The sequence below is a fragment of the Centruroides sculpturatus genome, unplaced genomic scaffold, assembly GCF_000671375.1.
Source record: "Centruroides sculpturatus isolate CEXI.00-Female unplaced genomic scaffold, Cexi_2.0 scaffold635, whole genome shotgun sequence".
Taxonomy (NCBI): Eukaryota; Metazoa; Arthropoda; class Arachnida; order Scorpiones; family Buthidae; genus Centruroides; species Centruroides sculpturatus.
The window spans coordinates 71152-93065 of record NW_019384964.1 but is presented as its reverse complement, the minus strand read 5'-3'; the positions used below and the strand labels follow the sequence as shown (position 1 = coordinate 93065).

The following is a 21914-nucleotide window of genomic DNA, read 5'->3' as shown; positions in this document are numbered from 1 at the left end:
ATTACAGCCTTTTTTTAGTAGTGGATATTTTAATTATTGTATCTTTTTAAATTCTTAATTAAAAGTAACAAAAAAAAAAAAAAAAAAATTGAGCTAACTCAAAAAATTTCCAATATTGATTAACTATAGTCTGTTTCAACTTGAGAGCAATTTCATGCATGATGTTGCTTCAGTTAAACCAATCAGCACATTCCCTAATGATGTCAGCACTTTCCACTTAATATGTCAGGCACTATGTGAAATTTTATTTTATTTTTTCTCACTAGATGGTAAACTAACTTTTCTGATAATTATGTTAATATTTTATTAGCATTCATTAACTGTAAAGAATGATGAGTTTAACTACTACTACTACTACTACTACTACTACTACAGCAACTTCCTTGTATTCCAATACCAAAACATGAAAGCTTCCATAATACTGTTTATAAGGGTGGTGACATGTTTAACAAATGAAGAAAAAAACAGAAGTAACTTGCTACAACTAAGTAATCAGTGGCTGATGCTCATTGGTTAATACCCAAGTTGATTCATTTCATAGACAGACTATAATACAGGTAACCCCCGTATAACACGGCACTTTTATAGCACAGGTTCACTCTAACACTGTTTGGGAATTGGGTAAAACTTGGGTACAACATGAAATAAAGGGTGTGTTCTTTTATACTTCCACGTAAACATTCTAATTGTTTTAGTGGCTACTTTGAATGCTCTTCCAACAAATAATCCATTTTATGGTTAAATTTTACAATTGGGACCCTTCTTTTGCCTCTAAAAGCTCATTTTAGAATTATAGATTCCTGCATCCCGATACTATCAATAGTGCAAGCGCCACCATCTTTCTTTCACCATCGTTCCTAAATGCCTACAAACAGCAGCACACTCCTGTTGCAGAGCGACTGCTATTAAAAAACGCACCCAAAAACTGTTACCAGTTGATGATGCTCATGCTGAGATCATCATATAGGATGAATAATCCTCTGGTAAAATATTTACTTAACTAATAAATAAGTATTTTACCTATGAAAAAAATGAATAATAAATCTGATTTAAATAAGGATTTAACAGCATGTTTTTTAATTTTTGGAACCTAACCCCCCCTTTTCGCATTAGTTCTTTGTTTTGTATAACACATATTCGCATAACACAGCAATTTTTTGGAATGTAACTCCCGTGTTATACGAGGGTTACCTGTATAATGAAAAAGGTTAATGCACTGCTGTCCAGAGAAAATGCAACAACAAGAAACATATGAGTTATAAGAAAGATATTTATTGAAGATAATACATTTGATGCAACAGAAAAATAATTAAAATATCAAACCTAAGTCAAAGTAACATGGTAAATTTAATATTGTGTGTCCCCACCTTTATCATGGATAACCAATTGCATATGACATATTAGTGACTGATACAGATTATGGATGGCTGCCTATGGAATGTCATTCCATACAGATTGAATATGAATCCACAATTTATCAATTACAGTTGTACACAAAGACACATGGGCCATCCTCCTAGAAATCATATCTCACACATTTTATGAGGGACGACAAATCAAGTGACTGTGCAGGCCAAGAAAGAAATAACACTTGGTGGTCACACAAAATGCTGAACAATGAGTGCAACAAGAATACTATTGTCCTGTGGTCCCATGAAGGTTTTGTAGCAATGATAAGACTTCTGGTTTCAAGACGTCACAAATGTACCACTGACTATTCATAGTACTTGTTATTTGTAGAAAATGAGAGCATAAATGGAATATGTTAGCACCCCAAATCACAACATGATGCTCTAAAATGCAGCTTTCCAAACAATATTTTCCATGGTATATGTGAACAAAAGTCTTGCCACAAATTGTACTAGACTCATTGGAGAAGTTGATTTACTCCCATTCACAGTCCCAGTGTCTTTGTTCTGTACACCATTGTAGTCTTTGACATTGATGGTAGTAGATCAATGAAAGTTGCAACAATGGACACTGAGCTGTGAGCCTTTGTTGCAACAATTGTCGACAAACATTGGTGACAGACATCAGCTAATGTGTCACTGTTCTGCATTGTTGTGCTAACACTTGATGTTCATGCACAATCCATCAATGCCATATGTACAGTATACCAAGTATTTATCTTCTCATTCTGACATTCCTCTGTGTCTTTCAGTTCCCCCATGTTGATCTGCAAAATCTTCTTCTTCTCTAAGCATGCATAAAAACATTAGCATCCTGTCCAACAAGTGCTGCAATTTCAAGGTATGAGAAATCACTTTCAATCCTACAATTCTTCCTCTTTTGAAGTCCATCAGTTTTTATAATGTTGTCTCACTCTGCAACGAGGCATGCTTATAAACTGGCTGTGCAATAACAATTGACTTTACCAATACAATGATCCAGATTTGCTTTTATAGTCCTTCTATATCCTCTGATTTAGATTTCGACCTCAGTTGCACACACATCCCCTTGCATATGCATGCAAATTTTTATTCATTTCCATATCTTATGATAAATAATCCAATTGCCAAATTTCAGGTCTACCTGATAACTCATTCTTGGTGTTGCATTTTCTATGGACAACAGTGTACTTTTGAAAAAATACAAAGATTATTATTAAGGATACATTAATGTGTGTTACATTGAAATCAACCCTACAGCTTAACTTCAAATAAACTTTATCATTTAATTTCAAAAGTTTTGTTTAGACCAGCAGTGCTCAATCTTATCATTGGTGGGCCAAACTGCACATAAATTACAGGTAGATGGGTCACAATGTTTTGTATATACCATGCATACAAAAAATAAACATTTGAACAAGAGGATTAAGCATAAAACAGGGAGATACAAGTTGCTATAGAAACTTTCCTCTGTTCCAAACAGGTCTTCTTTAGAAGGAATACAGTGTGACTGCAATATATGTGCATTCAATACAACGGACTGTTTTCTTCTCTCCCACTTTCCAATATGAAATATTTAATACAATAAGTGCCAATTGATATTTACAATAACAAAGTAGAGAAAGATTGAAATTTTCCATGCCCTATGATCAGATGGCTCTCAGATACGTTTCCATTGCCATTGCTAGAGCTACCAGTGATATGCATACAGTTTAGCAAACTTTATTTCTGTATTAGCAATTACAATTTCATTTGCTTACTGTTGTAACTAACTTTGTTGTTTTGCCATTAAATATCTGATAACTTATGTATTTGTTCATAGTTATCAATACCTTTCACCTAAAATGAGTCTAAGAATTATATTTTGCTAACTAAAAATACATTACAATAAACAACTGGAAAAACTTCAACCTTGAAAATACAACCACCAAGGAGCCTTAATTAATTTCTTGCAATATTTAACTCTAAGCTCTGAAAACTTTCTCCTACTATGTAGCTAGAGACTAAATTGTTTTACCCTTCATGTTGCAAGCCTTACATAGCAAAACCAGTAAAACAACTATTCCGTCAGCTAATTTTGTTTTGAATGGAAAAGACTAATTTTATGTTTAAAGAGAATGTAAAAAATTCATTTCATTTGTAGATAGAAAACATTAGTTTGAAGATGATCTTAAGGTTAGAATATTTCAAGATGGGACTCAATGGAATGCATTTAATTTTCAAAAAGCATGATTGTTCTGTTCTCATATTTCACCTTGAAATATTCTGACTTTAAGAGCTTCATTTATAAATCAAAAAGGTTAGTCTGAATTTTTTACATTAACCCTTCGGGGAACGCGCCTTTCAGGATCTCACGAGAGGGCGCATCGCGGCAATTGCACTGCATATGTAATATTACTTGATTTAAGTCAATAATTAATTATCATTTTGAAAATATGATTCAGATATACCAGAAAACTATTTTTACAGCATTTTAATGAACAAATTGTTTATGAAATATTTAGATAATAAAAATAGTCACTATATATTCATGAGATGTTCACTTTCACACATGGCACGTATAATCACCATATTCCGATTCTTCTTGCAAATATTTCTACTCATTTATGACAAATTGATTTTTTTCTATTATTTTTGAGTATGCCACAAATAAAACAAATTCTAGGTTTTTGCCGCTACTTTGGATTGCTCTTTGTTTCCCTTATATTTTTGAAAAATATAAACTAATATAAATTTAAAAATTTATAGAAACTTACAATAGTGTTAATTTAATATATTTATTTAATAAACTTGCAAATATTGACTTACTTTATTAAAAAAATTAAACACATATATATAAACGTATACTGATATTTTAGTTACATGACAGGGCGCGTAGCAGCAGTTACAACGCAAATTAGGTACGACTTGATTCAAAGTCCAGTAACAGCTAAACAGTTAGCATAACTGACCCGATTTCAAAGATAAATTGTAACTTGTAATATGAAGACAGAATACTATGACGTATTTCCACAATAATTAAGTACAATGTCAAACAAACAAATTTATTATTATTTTGCGGCAATTTGCCGCGGGGGTGCCCACCGAAGGGTTAAATATTACCAGAAACTAATTAAGGCTCCTTAGTGGATGTATTTTCGAGAGATTATATTCTATGCAAGAATTTTTTTGCATATACTATAATGTATAGATTTATTTTCATATAACCTGTAATGAGCAACTTAATGAAATTTAAGAGACTGTCAACCATTGCACTATCCGTGTACAAAATTCACATACCTTGCATCATTTTAAAAGTTGCAATTTTTAAAACAAAAGACTCATTTTACTGATCTAATGTTATTTGAAATAATGAATAATAATTGCTTGATTTACAACAGATTAGAAGAAGAATTATACATATTTTTCCAATTCATTGCACTTTATTCAAAGGTATTCCTATCAATACTAATTTATATTAGATAACTTTTGACTGTTCTTCATCTCAATCAAAACTTCTTCCAAAACTTCAGACTATGAGGCGTTAAATATAATTAAAAATAATTTATTCTTGCGAGCGCTTTCGACGTAAACATGCACGTCGTCTTCAGGCAATTCAAAATCGAACAGAGAATTCGAACCTAACATTTAAATTTAAACATTAACGATATTAGCCGTTTTTTGAATATAACTATTATAAATAAGATTTAAATTTTAGAATTAAAAACATTTAAAATTGGTACGCATACGTTTTAAAACAAATAAACTTCAATTGAAATGGCTATTATTTATTTTGTAAACGCGAAAAACTGGCTCGCGTGCACTTTAACATGCATAACATAAGAGCCAATTAGGGTGGCTATTAAGAACAAGTAAATTTTACATTTTAAGATAAAATTAAAAACCCTTTGTAAATACGTATAAAATTTTTGGCACGCATGTGCCTTAACATAGACAGCATAGAAACCGAACAGAATAGATCCATAAGTGCTAGTTTACATTAATATTTAAATACTAAAGACTAAAGTATGGGACATAATTTAAAATACATAAAACACGTAAAAAGATGCACATAAAGAGGCCGACACGTATGCACTTTGAGTCATGTAGGCGGTGCGGGAAAAGAATGTAAAATTATTGTTGATTTTTTTTAACCGCCTGTATATATTAATCCAGACGTCCGGTAAGTCGAGGGTAGGGGAGTTGAACGGGGAGAGCAGTTTTGTGAGGATGGCCTCCCAAATATATATCAAGCTCCCTTCATCACAACGTTTGAGTATTTCCACCCGATTCCAAAGCGCTATGTGATGTTGTTGTATCACCAATTTGGAAAGTTCCGTGTCGCAATTGCCAAGTGCCACCGAACGTTGGTGTTCAGATATGCGGGCAGCCAGCATTCTGGTAGTTGCTCCTATATAATTGATGCATAGTCCTGATATTGGATTCTGCAGGGAAACGGAGTATACACCAGATTTTTCCAGAGTGGAAATAGCATCTCTATCATTACATAAGATTCGTCGCAGACATGGTCGTGGGGCAATAAGTAAACGAAAGCCATTCTGCCTAAAGATCCGGCAGATCTGGGCCGTGAAGCATCCACAGTATGGGAGTGAGGGACGGAGCGTTGTCCAATCCCTTGGTCTGCGCAATGTGGTGGCAGGGAAGAGAGACTGTATGACTCTATTTTTAACATGGATGTATTTGGAGGCACTAAATCCGGCCGCATACACCGTTGTGCGGACAGCTTGATGGTAGTAAGAATGCCCGTCTGATCAAGGGAGCTATGGCCGCATTAACATATTGCTGTGGTTGACAGGCTGTGGCCGGTATTATGGGTGGGATATTGCCAAATTTGTGATTGACAAAAAACTTCAAGCCTTCCTGGGATTTTTGAATGTGCAAGTCCAAGAAGGCAATTTTTCTCCCAACTTCCTTCTCCCACATGAAGTGTATAATGGCATACATTTTTGATAAATGGTGTTCTAATACCCGGAAAGAGTCTTCCGTATCCTGCCACGCCAAAAGAATATCATCTACGTATCTTAAATAAATTAAGGGGTAAGCTATGGTGAGAGGGAATTTAAAAACACTGTGTTCAACGCACTGCATGATGAGTTCTGCCAATACAGCTGACAGTAGTGAGCCCATTGGCACCCCCTGCTTCTGCAGGTAAATCTTTCCATTAAAGCGGAAGTAATTGTGCTCCGTAATAAAGAGTAATGCTTTGCAAACTTCTAAAACCTGCTGTGCAGTAAAGCCCTCTTTGATAAGTAAGGCATTAGCTAGCATCACCGCTTCAAAGTGCGGTACCAAAGGGTGCAACGCAACTACATCCATTTTATAAAATGTGTAAGTATCTGGATTCAAGCCAGCCAGCGTAGCGCATAACCTCTCTTTAGCCGTGACAGATGAGGACACTACTTGGGAGGAGGAAGGAAGCAGCCCATTGTTCTTGATTGTTCTTGAAACTATCTTTCAACAAGTAAAACAGCAAAGCCATTTTTGGGATGAAACTATGTCTCAGAGAGCATAAGCAACTCATGCACAAATCTCCTGTTTGTAGAAACATTCTCAGCATTTCATATTTTCTTTTGGCCTGGTTCTTGGTCCCATGACTACTTACAAGTCTGGTTTATTTTGTGTGTGCATGATTTGGGCACCAAATACTCTGTGCCAAATTGCAACTCCTGACATGTACTCCTTTGTACCTCTAAGGTGTGCAGCCATTAACAGCAGCACAATTTTAGAGATGAGACATAGTCTCATCAACAATGTGCATCAAATCATTGTCTGATGTAAAGTGTCTTTTTCATAGGTCAAAAGACATGGTGGATGTACAGTATATTGGCAAAGTAAGATGGACACTGCAGAACCTCACAGCCAATTTCCACTGTCTGTCTTCGACAATACATGCAATATGGGCGTGTTCATTATCAGAACATCAGAGGCAGTCAAGGACCTTGCAATAACAGTGTGTTGATGGAGGCCTTCTTTTCCAAGAAGGTAATAAATAAAGGGCTTTCCGTAATGAAAAGCAGCTCACTACAAATGTAACCCATTGAAAACTTTCTTGGATGGAGGAGAACAAGAAATGTCTCCCTATTCCACTGATTGTTGCTTGTCCTCTATATTGCAATGGAGACACCAGGATTTGTCTGGTGACTATTCTCTGCAAAAATCATTCTCTTCCTTGGAGAACAATGACATCAGTAAAGCATACATCCACTTTATCTTCTTTCTTGCTGTCAGTTTGTGCTGGACTGATAGTGCACACTTCTTATAGCTCAGTGTCTGATGTGTCTCAGCTATGGAAGCATCCACTAAAACAAGTCCCTGACTATGTTTTGGATGCTTGTCAATTTTCTAAAATGGTGTCATACAAATTTTTCAACATATCAGCCATTTACATCATACCCAGAGACTGATTGTATCTGATTGGTGGTGTCTTTATGATCTTTACTGAACTCCATCTTGAGACAAGCAGGTTATGAATTTTGGCTACTCTGCAACCCATCACAGCTTGTCGATCAGTTTGAACAGATTTGGTATCATGGCAACCACTGTGATACCAAATCTGTTCAAACTGATTGCTGTACACCATGATACCATGGTATACTGCCAATCTACAACTCAGACTAACACACTTTGAAAATCTTAATCATACAAATGAACTGTCCTGGCCACAGGTTGCTGAAATCTGCACAGTTCAACATCCTGACACCAATTTTCAACTTTTGGCTCATCCCAATAAATCATAAATAAATTCTTTTGATCACTTGATAAAAAATGCATTACAATGAAATATTCTAAAATATATATCTTTTGTTATTTTTTAAAAAAAAGTTAGACATTAAATTTTTGTATACTTTTCAAGTGGTCTGCTAAAAGCTTGTTGGAAGAAATCAATACAAAGATTATATTTGAAACTCCATTTCACATTCAACCATGATAAACAGGCAAGTGAGAAACTAAAATTAATCATCCTTCAACTTCAGCAAAATTTTAATTTATCCCTAAAATGTTTTTTATCTTCTTAAAGCAATCATAATTTATTAGTTTTTCTCAATATTACAATAATTCATTTATTAAAAAATTTTCCAATTAATTACTAAATAAATCTTAATAAAGTGATTCAGTTTTTTACATTAAAAGTTACCATTTGTACATAGACAAATATCAGCAATAAAGAAAACAGTAACAGTAAGTAAACACTAATAAAATTAACTAAACCACATGAATTTTAAGCCCTACATAATTTATCTATATAATCTCACAATTTTATACTTATACTAGCTGCAAGGACCCGCTTCGCTGGGTTTTTATTTGTGGGCAAAAAGTAACGATAGTGAAGATTAAGATAATTACATTATAGCCAATCTTACCCGTTTTCACAGAATGAAAGAATTAGATCCCCCATTTCCAGACTAATTAGAGAATTTTTACGTCCAGTCAAACAAACTATTTTCAATTTGATCAATTTTTTTGGAACATTTACAATTGTTCTATAATCGAACCAATTCGAATTTAAAACGGTTCAAACATTTTTAAAATTGAAATAGAAAATCTTCGAAGTCAACCACTTTAAACCCCATATCTCCCACACCCTTATAGCTATTGAGATGCAACCACCATAGTGCACAAATGGAGACTTGGGGCTACTACAACATACAAACACCATTCACGTGTGATGTGTAGTTTTGGCTGAAAACTGAAATATAGGGACACACACGTCCATTTATATATATATATATAAATTCATGACAAAATATTTGTAATTAAAAACAGGTATTCTTTAAAAAAATTAATGTAATTAGTTTGATAGTATATTAGAAATATGTAGTTAAATTTTAAATTTTAAGAAAGTTTTCTCACATCATTTCATTTAATGATTATCTTGAGAGAAAAAATTTTTGTACTATCATTCACAATATAAATAATTTTGATTTTTATAATTTTACATAATTACCATTAAACCAACGTGCATGTGTGTCATATGAGAATCTAAATCCTTTGAAACAGGAGAGCTGCCAAGAACATATTCCACCATCTTCATGCCCAGACCTCCAGTGTCTGTTGACCGTGGCGACAACAGATTAGTGGTGTCACTTCCGGGATAAGAGCCGCTTCGTCTCTGTACCATTACAGGTTGTGACATGGCATGCTCTACAAAAATAAAATTTTTTATTATCTAACATATTATGATTACTAACCTGTTAATTAAACAATAAAATAATGCTTGGAGTGTAACATGTAGATAAATTTATCGACTTGTCTTCTCATCATAAACAAAAACAACACACACACAAACAAATTTATAATGTATTTTTGCAAATTGACCAGCATGTCAGTCTATCCAGGAGAAACCATGAAATCAGATATTTTCATATGGTAAAAACTGCATGTAAGTTTAAGCAAGGTTACATATCCCTTTTTAGACTGCACATAAAACAAAAACAAATGCATTTTTATTCTAAACTGTGAAACCATCAGCATTACATCAAAAACTAGGATTATATGTTTATTTTTTCATTTTGTCTTCTTTCTAACCACATAAAATACTCTGGGAATTCGGAAAGTGCTTTTTTTATGAGTACAGGTAACCCCCATATAACACAGTAGTTACGTTCCAAAAAATTGTCGTGTTATGCGAATCCGTGTTATACGAAACAAAGAACTAATACGAAAAGGAGAGTTAGGTTCCAAAAATTAAAAAACATGCTAGTATATTTTCATAATTAAGATAAATATCTTCATTAAAATTTTTTTAAGTGATACATATTAATATAAATTAAACAATGTTTTCTTCGTCATCACTAAAAACACTATTAATTAACCGAGAGCGTTTTCTTTTTGGCAAGTTATCCTTATCCTCTGAGCATTTTTCTGCATTATCTTCAGATCCATGCTTTACCTTTTGCAAAATGTATGTAATTTTAGATTGCTTGCTTCTAGTTAAAAGGTCTTTATAAATTTCCTTATATGGTGCTAAGCACTTATGAAGAATAAAGCAAGTATGGAATAAGGGAAAAACATTCGGCAACATCAGAAGCAGAAGCGTCGCGATCTGGCAACATTGAAACAAGTTTCGAGAAGGACCATGTGTATCGACAGAAGGCGAGAAGAGAAAATTTACATACTTAAGTACTAATAGTTCACGAAAATAATAATTTTCGTGAACTGTTATTACTTAAGTATGTAAAAATTTATTACATTTCCTGTTGTACGAGGGTTTTCCCCAATTCTCGAACCATGTCAGAGTAAATCCGTGCTATAAAAGTACCGTGTTATACGGGGAATAGTACCAATTCTCAAACCGTGTTAGAGTGAATCCGTGCTATAGAAGTGCCGTGTTATACAGGGGTTACCTGTATTTTATTCTTATCTGATTCAAAATTCAAAAATAAACATATTAAATTTAAGACACTTGCTGTAAATTATCTCCACTTACATTAAAATGGGCTTTGTGTGAAATTTGAGAGAAAGATGTTATTTTTAAGGTCAGGGTAGATGGTCAGTGCAGTCCATACTGACTAGGGTTTCTCAAACGAGATCCCAGTTGTTTTTTTAACCCAGGAAATATCCCAGAAAATCCCACAAATTTCTTAAAAATTCACTTTTTTCTTATTTTGTGTTAAGATTCAGGAAATTTTGCAAATAGAAAATATAATTAACTCAAACTATCAGAATGCATTTGTATTTATTAATTTTAAACTTACTTATTAGATTTTTAAAATTTTTCCTCGTTATGGCATGTCACAAATGGTCAATAATCAATATGTAGCTTATTTGTGGCAGGAATCAGAAAATTCTTTACTTGTCAGAACCTGTAATATATGGAATAATTGTGCTTACACTGTCTTAATTTTTAACCATGCCAAGTAGCTTTGATAACTGCATAATGCCAGATTGTGCAAATTGGGCAAGGATACAAACGAGTACAAAGTCTGCAAATATGAAGTTTTTCTTCATAAACCTGATTATTAAAGACAAACAAACTGCTGAATTATTGGGCCATAAACTTGATGTTTCTATTAAAGTGCTGAGGTAGACAAATCAAGAATACAAGACAGCAAAAGAAGTATTACAATCTCGAAAACAAACTAGAACCCTTCCAGGCGACGGGTGAAAAAACACATAACATCTGTCTTCTCTTAAATGCATTAAAGACGATTCCACCCACATGAAATGAATCAGAAAGCGCATTCTTGATAGCAGGAGTTTTTATTAGTTAAATAAGAACCAGATCGAGTGATTGGAACATTGACCATCTTTGCTTTTTAAAATGGGTGTGGCTATTTATACATACTGACTGTATGTTCCTATATTCTGGCCGGATACTGACTGTATGTGCTATTATAACAATTAATATTTTGATAACAACTACACAATTATAAATAATTATAGTTTTATTTACTAAAGGTCAGTTACAATGTTGTTCAATAAAGTAATCAATAAACTATGAAGTATCATTAAATCAGTGAAATATAAGTAACAAAATTGAAAGTAGATTGGTAAATATACCAATAAAGTAAAATAAACATATTTTTTATTATGTATTATGTATTTTTTTTTTTGTAAAAAGTGGTCTGCTTATCTTTCTCTTCGGATGTCCTTTGAATTTAATTTTAGTTTTGAATTTTAAGTTTTTATTTGATTGATTTGAACAAGGCTCGTTATTAGACCAAATCTGTTCTTCAGGTTCTTCTGGTTCAGTTGTACTAAGCCACTACTCTCATGATCAAAAAGAGAAATTCCGTTTCTTGCATTGCTTTCTATTACTTTTAATTCCTCTACATATTTATTGAAGGTTTGCGTTCCATAATTAGACAAAATATCTGAAATATTTTTAGTTATTGCCAGTGCCGTATTAAATTTTTCCCTATCCGATAATAATTTCAATAATCAAAATCATCAGTAAAAGTTTCATCTTCAATATGATCATCAATGTCTACATTTACATCATCTGTATCCATACTTAGTACATCTTCAATTGAAATAATATATCTTGCATGAAAGCATTTTTTAAAATATGTCCAAATTATTATATTTTCTTATCATAAGAATATGACGACATGGTGTAATAAAATAATTCCAAAATGAACAAGAACATGTTTCCACCAATGTATTATAAAATTTTGATATTTTGCTATCAGGATTTTCCTCAATGCCATTATTTTTAATTCTCATTTCAACGATTTAATTCTCATTTCTCGATAATTAATATAACTAGGATATCGATAATCGAAATTTACAATATCCTAAATTATAAATAACATTAAAACTGTCATCTTTATGTCATGGCTTTAAAAGCGTTAAATAGCCAATTGCAACTGTATATATAAATAGTCAATTTGTTTTAAAATCCTATTATAAAAATTTCAATAATATTTTGTATTATGTTTTATTTAAAAAAACGAAAATTACCCTTCAAGTTAGAAGTTTGATCTAAGTTCATTTTTTCTGAAATTTTCAACTCAATTCAAAGCATTTGTTGTTGTTGTTGTTGTATGCAGTTTCCTGCAAACTTTAATAAATTTTTCTATTTATGAAAATTTCTACATAATTCAAAAGTAATTTTTAATATATTTTTTACACAGAATTATTAATATGATTTTGGAAGTTGCAAAATGTATTAAATTACTTTAAAAAATGAAAAATAATTATATCATTTGATTTCAAGATATTTTGTATAACTTAAAAATAATTAATTTTATCTCAGGATTTCCTGCAATCCCGTTCACTTTTAACCCTGAATCCTGGGACAAGCAAAAGACCTGGAAATGAGAAACCCTAATATTGACTAACTATTACCTTCTACTACAATTAATGCCAATAAGTCATAAATTGTTTTATTGTCTCTTAAACAAAAACTCTCTTCCTAATTTTAAGTCAGTGAAATTACAATGTTATTATCTTATTGCACTTGGAAGAATGTTTTCTTTAATGTTTAATTAATGACTAGATCTGATTAATTTTAAATTTTAGTTGCAGTTTAACCAACATGCCGGTAACCCTGGGATTTTGGCATGCTGATCTCCCCCATTTATTTATGGCATGCCAGTCATTCTGCAAAAATATGGTACAAATCAGGAAAGTTTTTAATGCAATAGACTCCATTATTATAAGTCTGTTTAGACATAATTCTTTTGTTTATTGCAATATGACACACAAATAGAAACTAAAATCATCACTATAAATATAACAGTCAGAATATACACTTATGAAGACTTTACTTATATTTCAGAAATAAACTGTTTATTTCATAAATATCAGCTAAATATAATATCTTCTCATTATCAAAATATTTTTAATATGTTATTACTATTAAATCAAATCAGGCAAAAAGGGGTTAATAAAAATCCTCTGTACAATGTAAACCTGACAAAATAGATCATTTCTACTAGTACTGCCATGTTCCATTGTAAATAGGTTTTTCTGTAATTGAAATTAGAATTTACAAGTGGCAAGTAATTTTCAATAACATTTCTTTTTAATAATAATTTTTTTATCCCACAATTTGTCTAATAATTCACTTATTTTCTTATGACTTCTCTCTTCTATTTTATGAAAACAGTGTCTTTGATTAAATGTCATTTATCAAGTTTTGATTTTTCCTTTATTTTTGTTACTATAATTATCAGCAATTATAGATTATTACAGCAACATCTGATACACATTCAAAAGTAAAATGATGACTAATTAAAATACTACAAATTTCTTTCATTATGACTTGAATAATGACTTGTAAATTTGTTATCTCTAGACTAGAGTACTCGAAGTTAAGAATGCCTTGAAACAGTTTTCAAACCATGATGATTATAGCAATTATCTCAAAATTCAATATATTAATACTACACTGTTTTCATGATACAATTCCTTCGGAATTTGATTGTCATAGAAAAATATTATATAGATACCATTATATATATGATAAATATTTGCAATTACTGAAAAATATTATGTATACTGTAATCAACCCAAAGCGTGCTCAGCAGAAAATAATAAACTATAACTAAATCAACACCTGTTCACTCGCTGAAAGATTTATTCTTAACACAAACGTTTTCAATCCAATCAATGGATCATCGTCAGGTAAATTAGAACATTTCAAAAAATAGAACAACAAGTTCAAAATACAAAAAATATAAATATTAATAACGGATAACCAATATATTACTAACAGCAAAATAACGTTTTTAAATAATATAATTAATACAAATGCTGCTAAAATTNTACTAGAAATCTAGGGGTAAGGATAAAAGAGCACAGATATGATGTGAGAAAAGGTTCGAATGCCACAGTATTGTCTCAAATGGCGCAAACGGAGGGTTCGATAGTAAGATGGAATGAAGCAGATATACTGAAACAAATACACTCCCCGACCTTGGCAAAAACGGCCGAAAAATTAGAAATTTATAAAAGCAAACTTAAAGGGAATTGCATCAACGCAAGGGATGCCGAGGGACTTCCTTCCGCATGGAAGTTTGCAGTTAAAAACTTCAAATAAGAGCAGGAGCTTTAATATTATGTATATAAAAAACTCTGTATAGTTTAGTTGAGAAACTCCGTACAGTTTATTAAGCATTATTAATATATAGTGTTATCGATTTGTCTATTAAGTTTGAAGTATTAATATTTTGTATACACAATTTATTTGTTATATTTTAATATTTTATTTTTATTTATAATTTTAGCAGCATTTGTATTAATTATATTATTTAAAAACGTTATTTTGCTGTTAGTAATATATTGGTTATCCGTTATTAATATTTATATTTTTTGTATTTTGAACTTGTTGTTCTATTTTTTGAAATGTTCTAATTTACCTGACGATGATCCATTGATTGGATTGAAAACGTTTGTGTTAAGAATAAATCTCTCAGCGAGTGAACAGGTGTTGATTTAGTTATAGTATACTGTAATACCACTATTTAGTAGGAAAATAGATGAGAGAGTACATATACTATACATTGTTAGTAAACTTATATAAAATTCTTTCTAAAAACACATTTATATATAATATCAACTATATCTAGTAAAAGAAATTTTAATAAAACAACAAACCTGAAGCTCCATTATGACCAGTGCTCCATGGAGTATCTCGCCAATGATCTCCAACAAATATGCCTTTATCTACAGTTTTTAATGAATTGTCTTCTAATCCCCAGATTTTTTTAGAATTAGCAGAAATCTATAAAAATTGATCAATTTAATTTTATATTAAGTAAGAAATATATGTTAAAAATAAAATAATCTGGTGATTACATATAATAGTTATTGGGATCCAAAAAATTCTGAACATACCGTATACAAAACCACATTTCAAGGAAAAATCCCATCTGCCATATTTATAAGCAATCCATGTCACATAATAAACACTATCAACTTACCATTCAACCTACTCAGATATGTTTCATTATGAAAAATGCTAGAACAAAATGGTTGGTAATCCATTTAGTTTCAGCACTTCTCATATTGAAACATCCAAGGGTTAAGCTAGGTTTAGACAATGGCAAGCACCTAAATATAGGCATAACCATTAAAATATTGCAAACTGAATCATATGATTTTTAACTATGCTGCTAACTTCCAAGTTAACTCAGTATCCTACAATAAGATGAAAGAGAGGCAGAAGGATCTAGAGAGGTTGGATGATAAATTGGGGTCCTCGAGCTGTCTGTATCATATATAAGTCCATGTTATATTAAGTCACTACAATATTTAAATAAAATCTATTACATTTTCTTATCGCAGAATTTACTCATCCTAGCAGTCACTTGATCTGCCAAATTCATAAAAGCATGTGGTAGTTAAGTGCAAAGTGGTATTGAGATCATTTAAATAAAAAGCAAATGGAAAAATTGATATGAAACAAATATCCTACAGTTAAATATCTTTGAAAAGCATATCACTCCAAATAACAACTGAAATTGCAAAGGACTTTCATTAGAATCTGATTAATTGATTGAGAACACTTTATAACAGTTTTGCAGATGTAAGAGGAACTATTTTGATTGAAGATAATTGTGATATCTTTTAAAAATATTTGATACTTGAAATTTTGACTATGTCTGAATTTGTTTTTCAAGGTGGGTATAATATTTTACTAATAATAAACTGTTCAAATACTTAATATATTAATATACTAATACATTACATATATTTGTATATTAATAGGTATAGTACATAATCAAATATACTTATTAATGAATGAATTTAAATGATTTAGAATGCTACATAATTAATAATATGTACTCTTAAATGTCTATTATTTAAATATTAATTCAAGTATTCCATTAACACTAATATTCAGTCTAATACAAGGATGACTGAAAGTTTTGCAATATAAGAATACTGTAAGGCCTGAAACTAAATATTTTTTATTTATGTTCAAAGTACTCTCCTCCAGCCAAAATGCACTTATGTAGTTGCTCCTTCCATAAATCAAAAGCAGGATGCCACTCATTTTTTGGAATGCTATCAAAATACTGTCACAGAAGCTTCAATTTCATCCTCTGTATTAAATTTACTACTCCTGAAATGTTTTTTTTTTATTTTTGAAATTAAAAAAAAAATAGTCAGAAGTTACACAATGCCAAATCTGGTGATTATGATGGATGTTGAATGATTGAAGCTTGGTGAATATGATGGATGTTGAATAGCTTGAAGGAAATCAACAGTCTTCTTGGCAGTGTGTGATGAAGAATTATCACAATGATATATTTGACCTGAAATTTTCAGTGACTCCAGAATTTTAGAAGACAAACTGTAGTCTACCAATTAGCTTGATGAACAAAAGACATTTACTGTCTTCTGTTCATCAAGGTTAATTGCTTTTGCCAGACCAGTGATACAGGAAAAAAAAAACAGCAAACATGACTTTTATTGCTCTCTCTCCCTTTTCACAGTTGTTGGAAATGGATCGTCTTTATGGATCCATATTGGACTTTCTTGACATATGAGACAATCATAAAATGGTGTGTGTATCTCATTTGTGACAATCTTGGAAATAAATATTAAAAAATTAATATTAGTATACAGACTTCAAATTTTTATATATTTTTTATTTTTACATTGTGTTTGCAGTGATAGCTTTTGTGGTTGCATGCTACATTTTTACTTTAACAAATTAAGAGCTTCAATTTTGAATCTCCATAGAGGCTCTATGAATCACATTTGCCTCAAGCTACTGTAATGAAATAAAGCTTATAATGACTCAAATTGAATCTATTAATTAAGACATGTATATAACATCATTCTTTACCAACAAGATGAATCATCTGTTGTGATATTATTAATAAACAGAAACAGGTATGTTATATTAGACTTTATTACCTTATTCATCACTCAAGGTATATTTTAAAATTATTATACAGGGGGTTTCCAATTTTCCCTCTTATTATAGTTTTTTTTTTTTAATGTGTTACAATGAACATAAAAAGAACTGTAATCCATTCCTTTAAAGGCATTATCATCAGCTGAACTTACATAATGGCATTCAATAATACTTTACTACTGATAATAGATCAAAATGATGATGTTGCTATATAATGTTAAAAAAATGAAAACACGAAACAGCCTTTTCATCCTTTCAGATTTTACTAAAAACTATATTAAATTTATTCAATATTGAAACAGAGATCACATACTGATTAACACAAATTGAAGTATAATCTTCATTATCTATTAACTTCTTAAAATGTTCCAAAAACCAGTTAATACAGTATATTTTTTATTTGAATAATAATTAATTTAAAGCTTCAATAAGATCATAAGTGTTGTGTTGGATGACTATTCATTTCACAAATACATCTATAGAATTACAACAGGAAAAATGAACTTGCAGCTGGTGAATATAAAACATACGTATGACTGGCCACATGTTATACAAGCTCATGTGCAGCCAGCAGCTACAAAACCAAACTAAAATGTCAATAATCTAATTGCAATCATCAAAAATTAGCTATTTTGTCCAAATTAGCAAGACTACCATAAAAATTGCTATTATCTTCTTTATCAAATATAGCATTTGCACTATGCATTAATGTTGTGATGATTAGTGCAAAAGTTGTTTGATAACTCCATGTAATAAAACTTGTTACTGTAATTTTCTCTTCAAAAGTTAGTAAATACCATTTAAATATTTACATTTTAAAAATTATTACTTTATAATTTCTCTCCCCTTTGTGATTTTTACTTTTGCACAAAAAATCTACATGAAATAAAATAAGTATTTTAAATTATAGCAATATTTTAGAGAAGTGTAATATTTATAAATAATTTATCACATGCTTAAGAGTGCTACAATATGATATTATCACAACACAATCAATTTTTCTTTCATTTTATCTCATTCAATTTTAAAACTTCCACTCAAAGTTATACAAAGTATCTTTGAAAGTTCTAAGTCATTTATAAGTGGCTAGAGCAGGGATGTACAACCTGTGGCCCGCTTAATATTTTTATGCGGCCCACTGCAACCTAAATTTTTTAGGTACATTTACATTTATTTTGATAAAGTATGTCATAAAAATTATTCGCGTTTCACTGTATACAATTTGGTGTCATAATGAACGTAATTGGTGCTAGAAAATTGTTTTATCTAGAAAAACTGTTATGCATGTGGGATAGTACATATTGTCGTGAACAATTCTTTTCATACATGAAAAACATCAAAACTGCTAAAAGAAATAAATTGAGTGATTCCCATGTAACTAACATTCTTAGAATTAAGACTACAACTCCTAGACAAAAAATTAGAATACTCACCTAACTGAAACTTTAGTGTGCATTTTCTCTTGAACAACACAGAGTACAAAAATTATTTTCAACACTACATAAACAATGTATATGTATATTTATTATATACATTAATCAGATAAATTAACTCAAATGTTTCTTTTATTACAAATGGAAATGAAATGACAAAAAAATAAAATAACACTGACAGTGACAAAATATTAAATTAGCAGCAAAAACAGCCATAAATAACTAAATTGTGATGCAAATTTGCATATTGCTAAGCAACGTAGTATAACAGTACAACAGTGGGACATAAGTGAGACATCAGTAACAGAACTAAAGATACTATCATAGCCTTGCACAAAGCAGAAAGAACGCAGAAAGAAATTGTGAATTATGTAAAGTGCTTGCAGCCAACATTTTCTAAAGTACTGAAACAACAAAACCCTGTTCAAGTTTTAACTAACATGTGCCAGAAATGTGGACATAAATGAGCAACAACTGCAAGGGATGAGAGAAACTTGAGAAGGATTGACGTGTAAAACTGCTTTAAAATCTTTAAACACTTGCATGCACAATGCAGAACAACTGGAGTGAATGTTTGTAGCTGAAGCACATGCTGAAAAATGTATGATTTGCACTTCAACTGCCGTGTCCCCAAGATGAAGCCATCTCTAATGAAAAAGCAACGACAAGCGTTTATCAGATGGTGCAGAGAGGCTCATGTGAGGAGAAAACAACTGGAACAACGTTCTCTTTGATGACGAATCCCTGTTTTGTCTCTCCTGTGATGACCAAAGCTCATGTATATGAAGAACAACCAAAGAGGCCTTTGAAAAAGACTATGCGAAGAGATCCTTAAAGTTTGCATTGTCTGCCATGATCTGGAGAGGCATGAATACTAACGGTGTAGGACAACTGTGCATTCTTTGGGAACATGTCAATGCACAGACATATCAAGACATTTATTATACCATCAACAGAGGATTTATTTGAGGAAACACTTCTATATCAACAAGATGAGGCATCCTCTCATACTGCAAAGTCAACGATATGTTGGTTACAAGAACAATAGATTGCAATCCTGCATTGGCCAAGCAATTCCCAGACTTAAACCCCATTGAAAATTTGTGGGGTCATGAAACGACAACTTAATGAACAGTGCCCAACTTCTAAACAGGAAATAGTGACATGCATTTGACACATTTGGAACTGATTCACTAAAAATGAATGTAAAGCATTAATATGACCATACCCGACAGATTGTAAGCAGTGTTTATGGAAAACGGCAATGCTACAAAATATTAAGATTATTTTGTTGTATTTCCTACATTTAACCCACATTTAGCTAATATTCTAATTTTTTGTCAGTCAAACTGTTATTCTATTTTTTTGTCATTTCATTTTCAATTATAACAAAAAAACATTTGAGTTAATTTGTCTGATTAATGGATATAATAAATATACATATACGTTGTTTATGTGGTGTCAAAAATAATTTTCATACTGTGTTGTTCATGAAAAAATATACACTAAACTTTCAGTTAGGTGAATATTCTAATTTTTCGTCTAGCAGTTGTAGTACCATAAATGCAGATATTGACAATATTGTAATAGAAAAGCAATGCCAAAAATTGCATTGAATTTATTTTTATTTCGTGATAGTTTTACTGTACAACAATACAGTATTTTTTGTAATTACTGGTATATATATTTGTTCTTAAAATTTGATATTCATATTTTGAACTTTTTAAAAGCATATATTTATATAAGGTACCTTTGTGGCCCACTGAATATAAGAAAATTTCTAAAAAGCCCATAAAGAAAAAAGGTTGGAAAATCCTGGGCTAGAGCATATTTCATAACAATTTTTTTTATATAAAGATATAACTAATAAAACAAATTTAATTTATTCCAGTGCAAAAGCATGTTTTAAATTAAGTGTAATAAAACTGAAATGACAGCCAAGAATTTCACAAAACTATTATAAGAATTTGAAAACAATATTTGCAAATTGCCTTTAAGATTAAAATTAGATGAAATAAAATTAACAAAAAATTTTATACTGTATTAATGAAATGACACAAGCCTAGCATGGTATGCTTGCCTTTAACTTTTATTACTCTAATTCATAATCTTGGAAATTGAATTTCTGATAAATGAAATATATTATTAAATTGTAATTCTTTACAATGGCATGAAACTGTATTATTGTTATCCATTTATAAATTAATCAAATAACTATTTTTTTTTTAACTTAAAGCAAAGACAAACTAAGTTTTTAGTGTTAAAATTTTCCTTTTTGCTTTACTCAGAACCAATGTCATCTATTAGTACGGTTACAACTGAATAGGGGTCTGGACCTAAAATGCATACTGTCAAAAGACTATCTAAAGAATCTGATTTGTCCTGTATAGTATGTCCTTAAATTATCAAACTTTACTAATATGGTGTTATAAATAAACATCTATAAAAGAATCAGACAAAGTAAAAAAAGTATTCATAAAAACCAACAATTACCATACATTTTCACCATGTTCAATAACAACGACAACACAAAACATCCATAAAAATTTATTTCAATTTGGATTAATATCAGTTAAATGGTATATTACATTTAGAAGATAAGAATACACTACACAAAAATGTAATCAAAAACTAAACATATATGAAGTATAAAATTAACTCTGAGTATGGTTATGGTGTTTTATACATTTGAAATCAATTTTTATGGATGTTTTGCACTGTCACTGTTGAATGCGGTAAAAATGTATGGTAATTGTCGATTTTTATAAATGTTGCATT

At 30.9% G+C, this 21914-nt stretch overlaps 1 protein-coding gene across 1 annotated transcript in view; it reads right to left on the bottom strand.

Annotated features, from left to right (window-relative positions):
• Positions 1-21914, bottom strand: part of LOC111632486 (pumilio homolog 2-like) — an 81644-nt gene that overhangs the window by 41794 nt on the left and 17936 nt on the right. The window contains exons 3-4 of the mRNA XM_023376904.1: positions 15432-15558; positions 9334-9530 (exon numbers count right to left, since the gene is read on the bottom strand). Of these exons, the coding sequence (XP_023232672.1) occupies positions 9334-9530; positions 15432-15558 (324 nt within the window). The remainder of the gene's footprint in view (positions 1-9333; positions 9531-15431; positions 15559-21914) is intronic.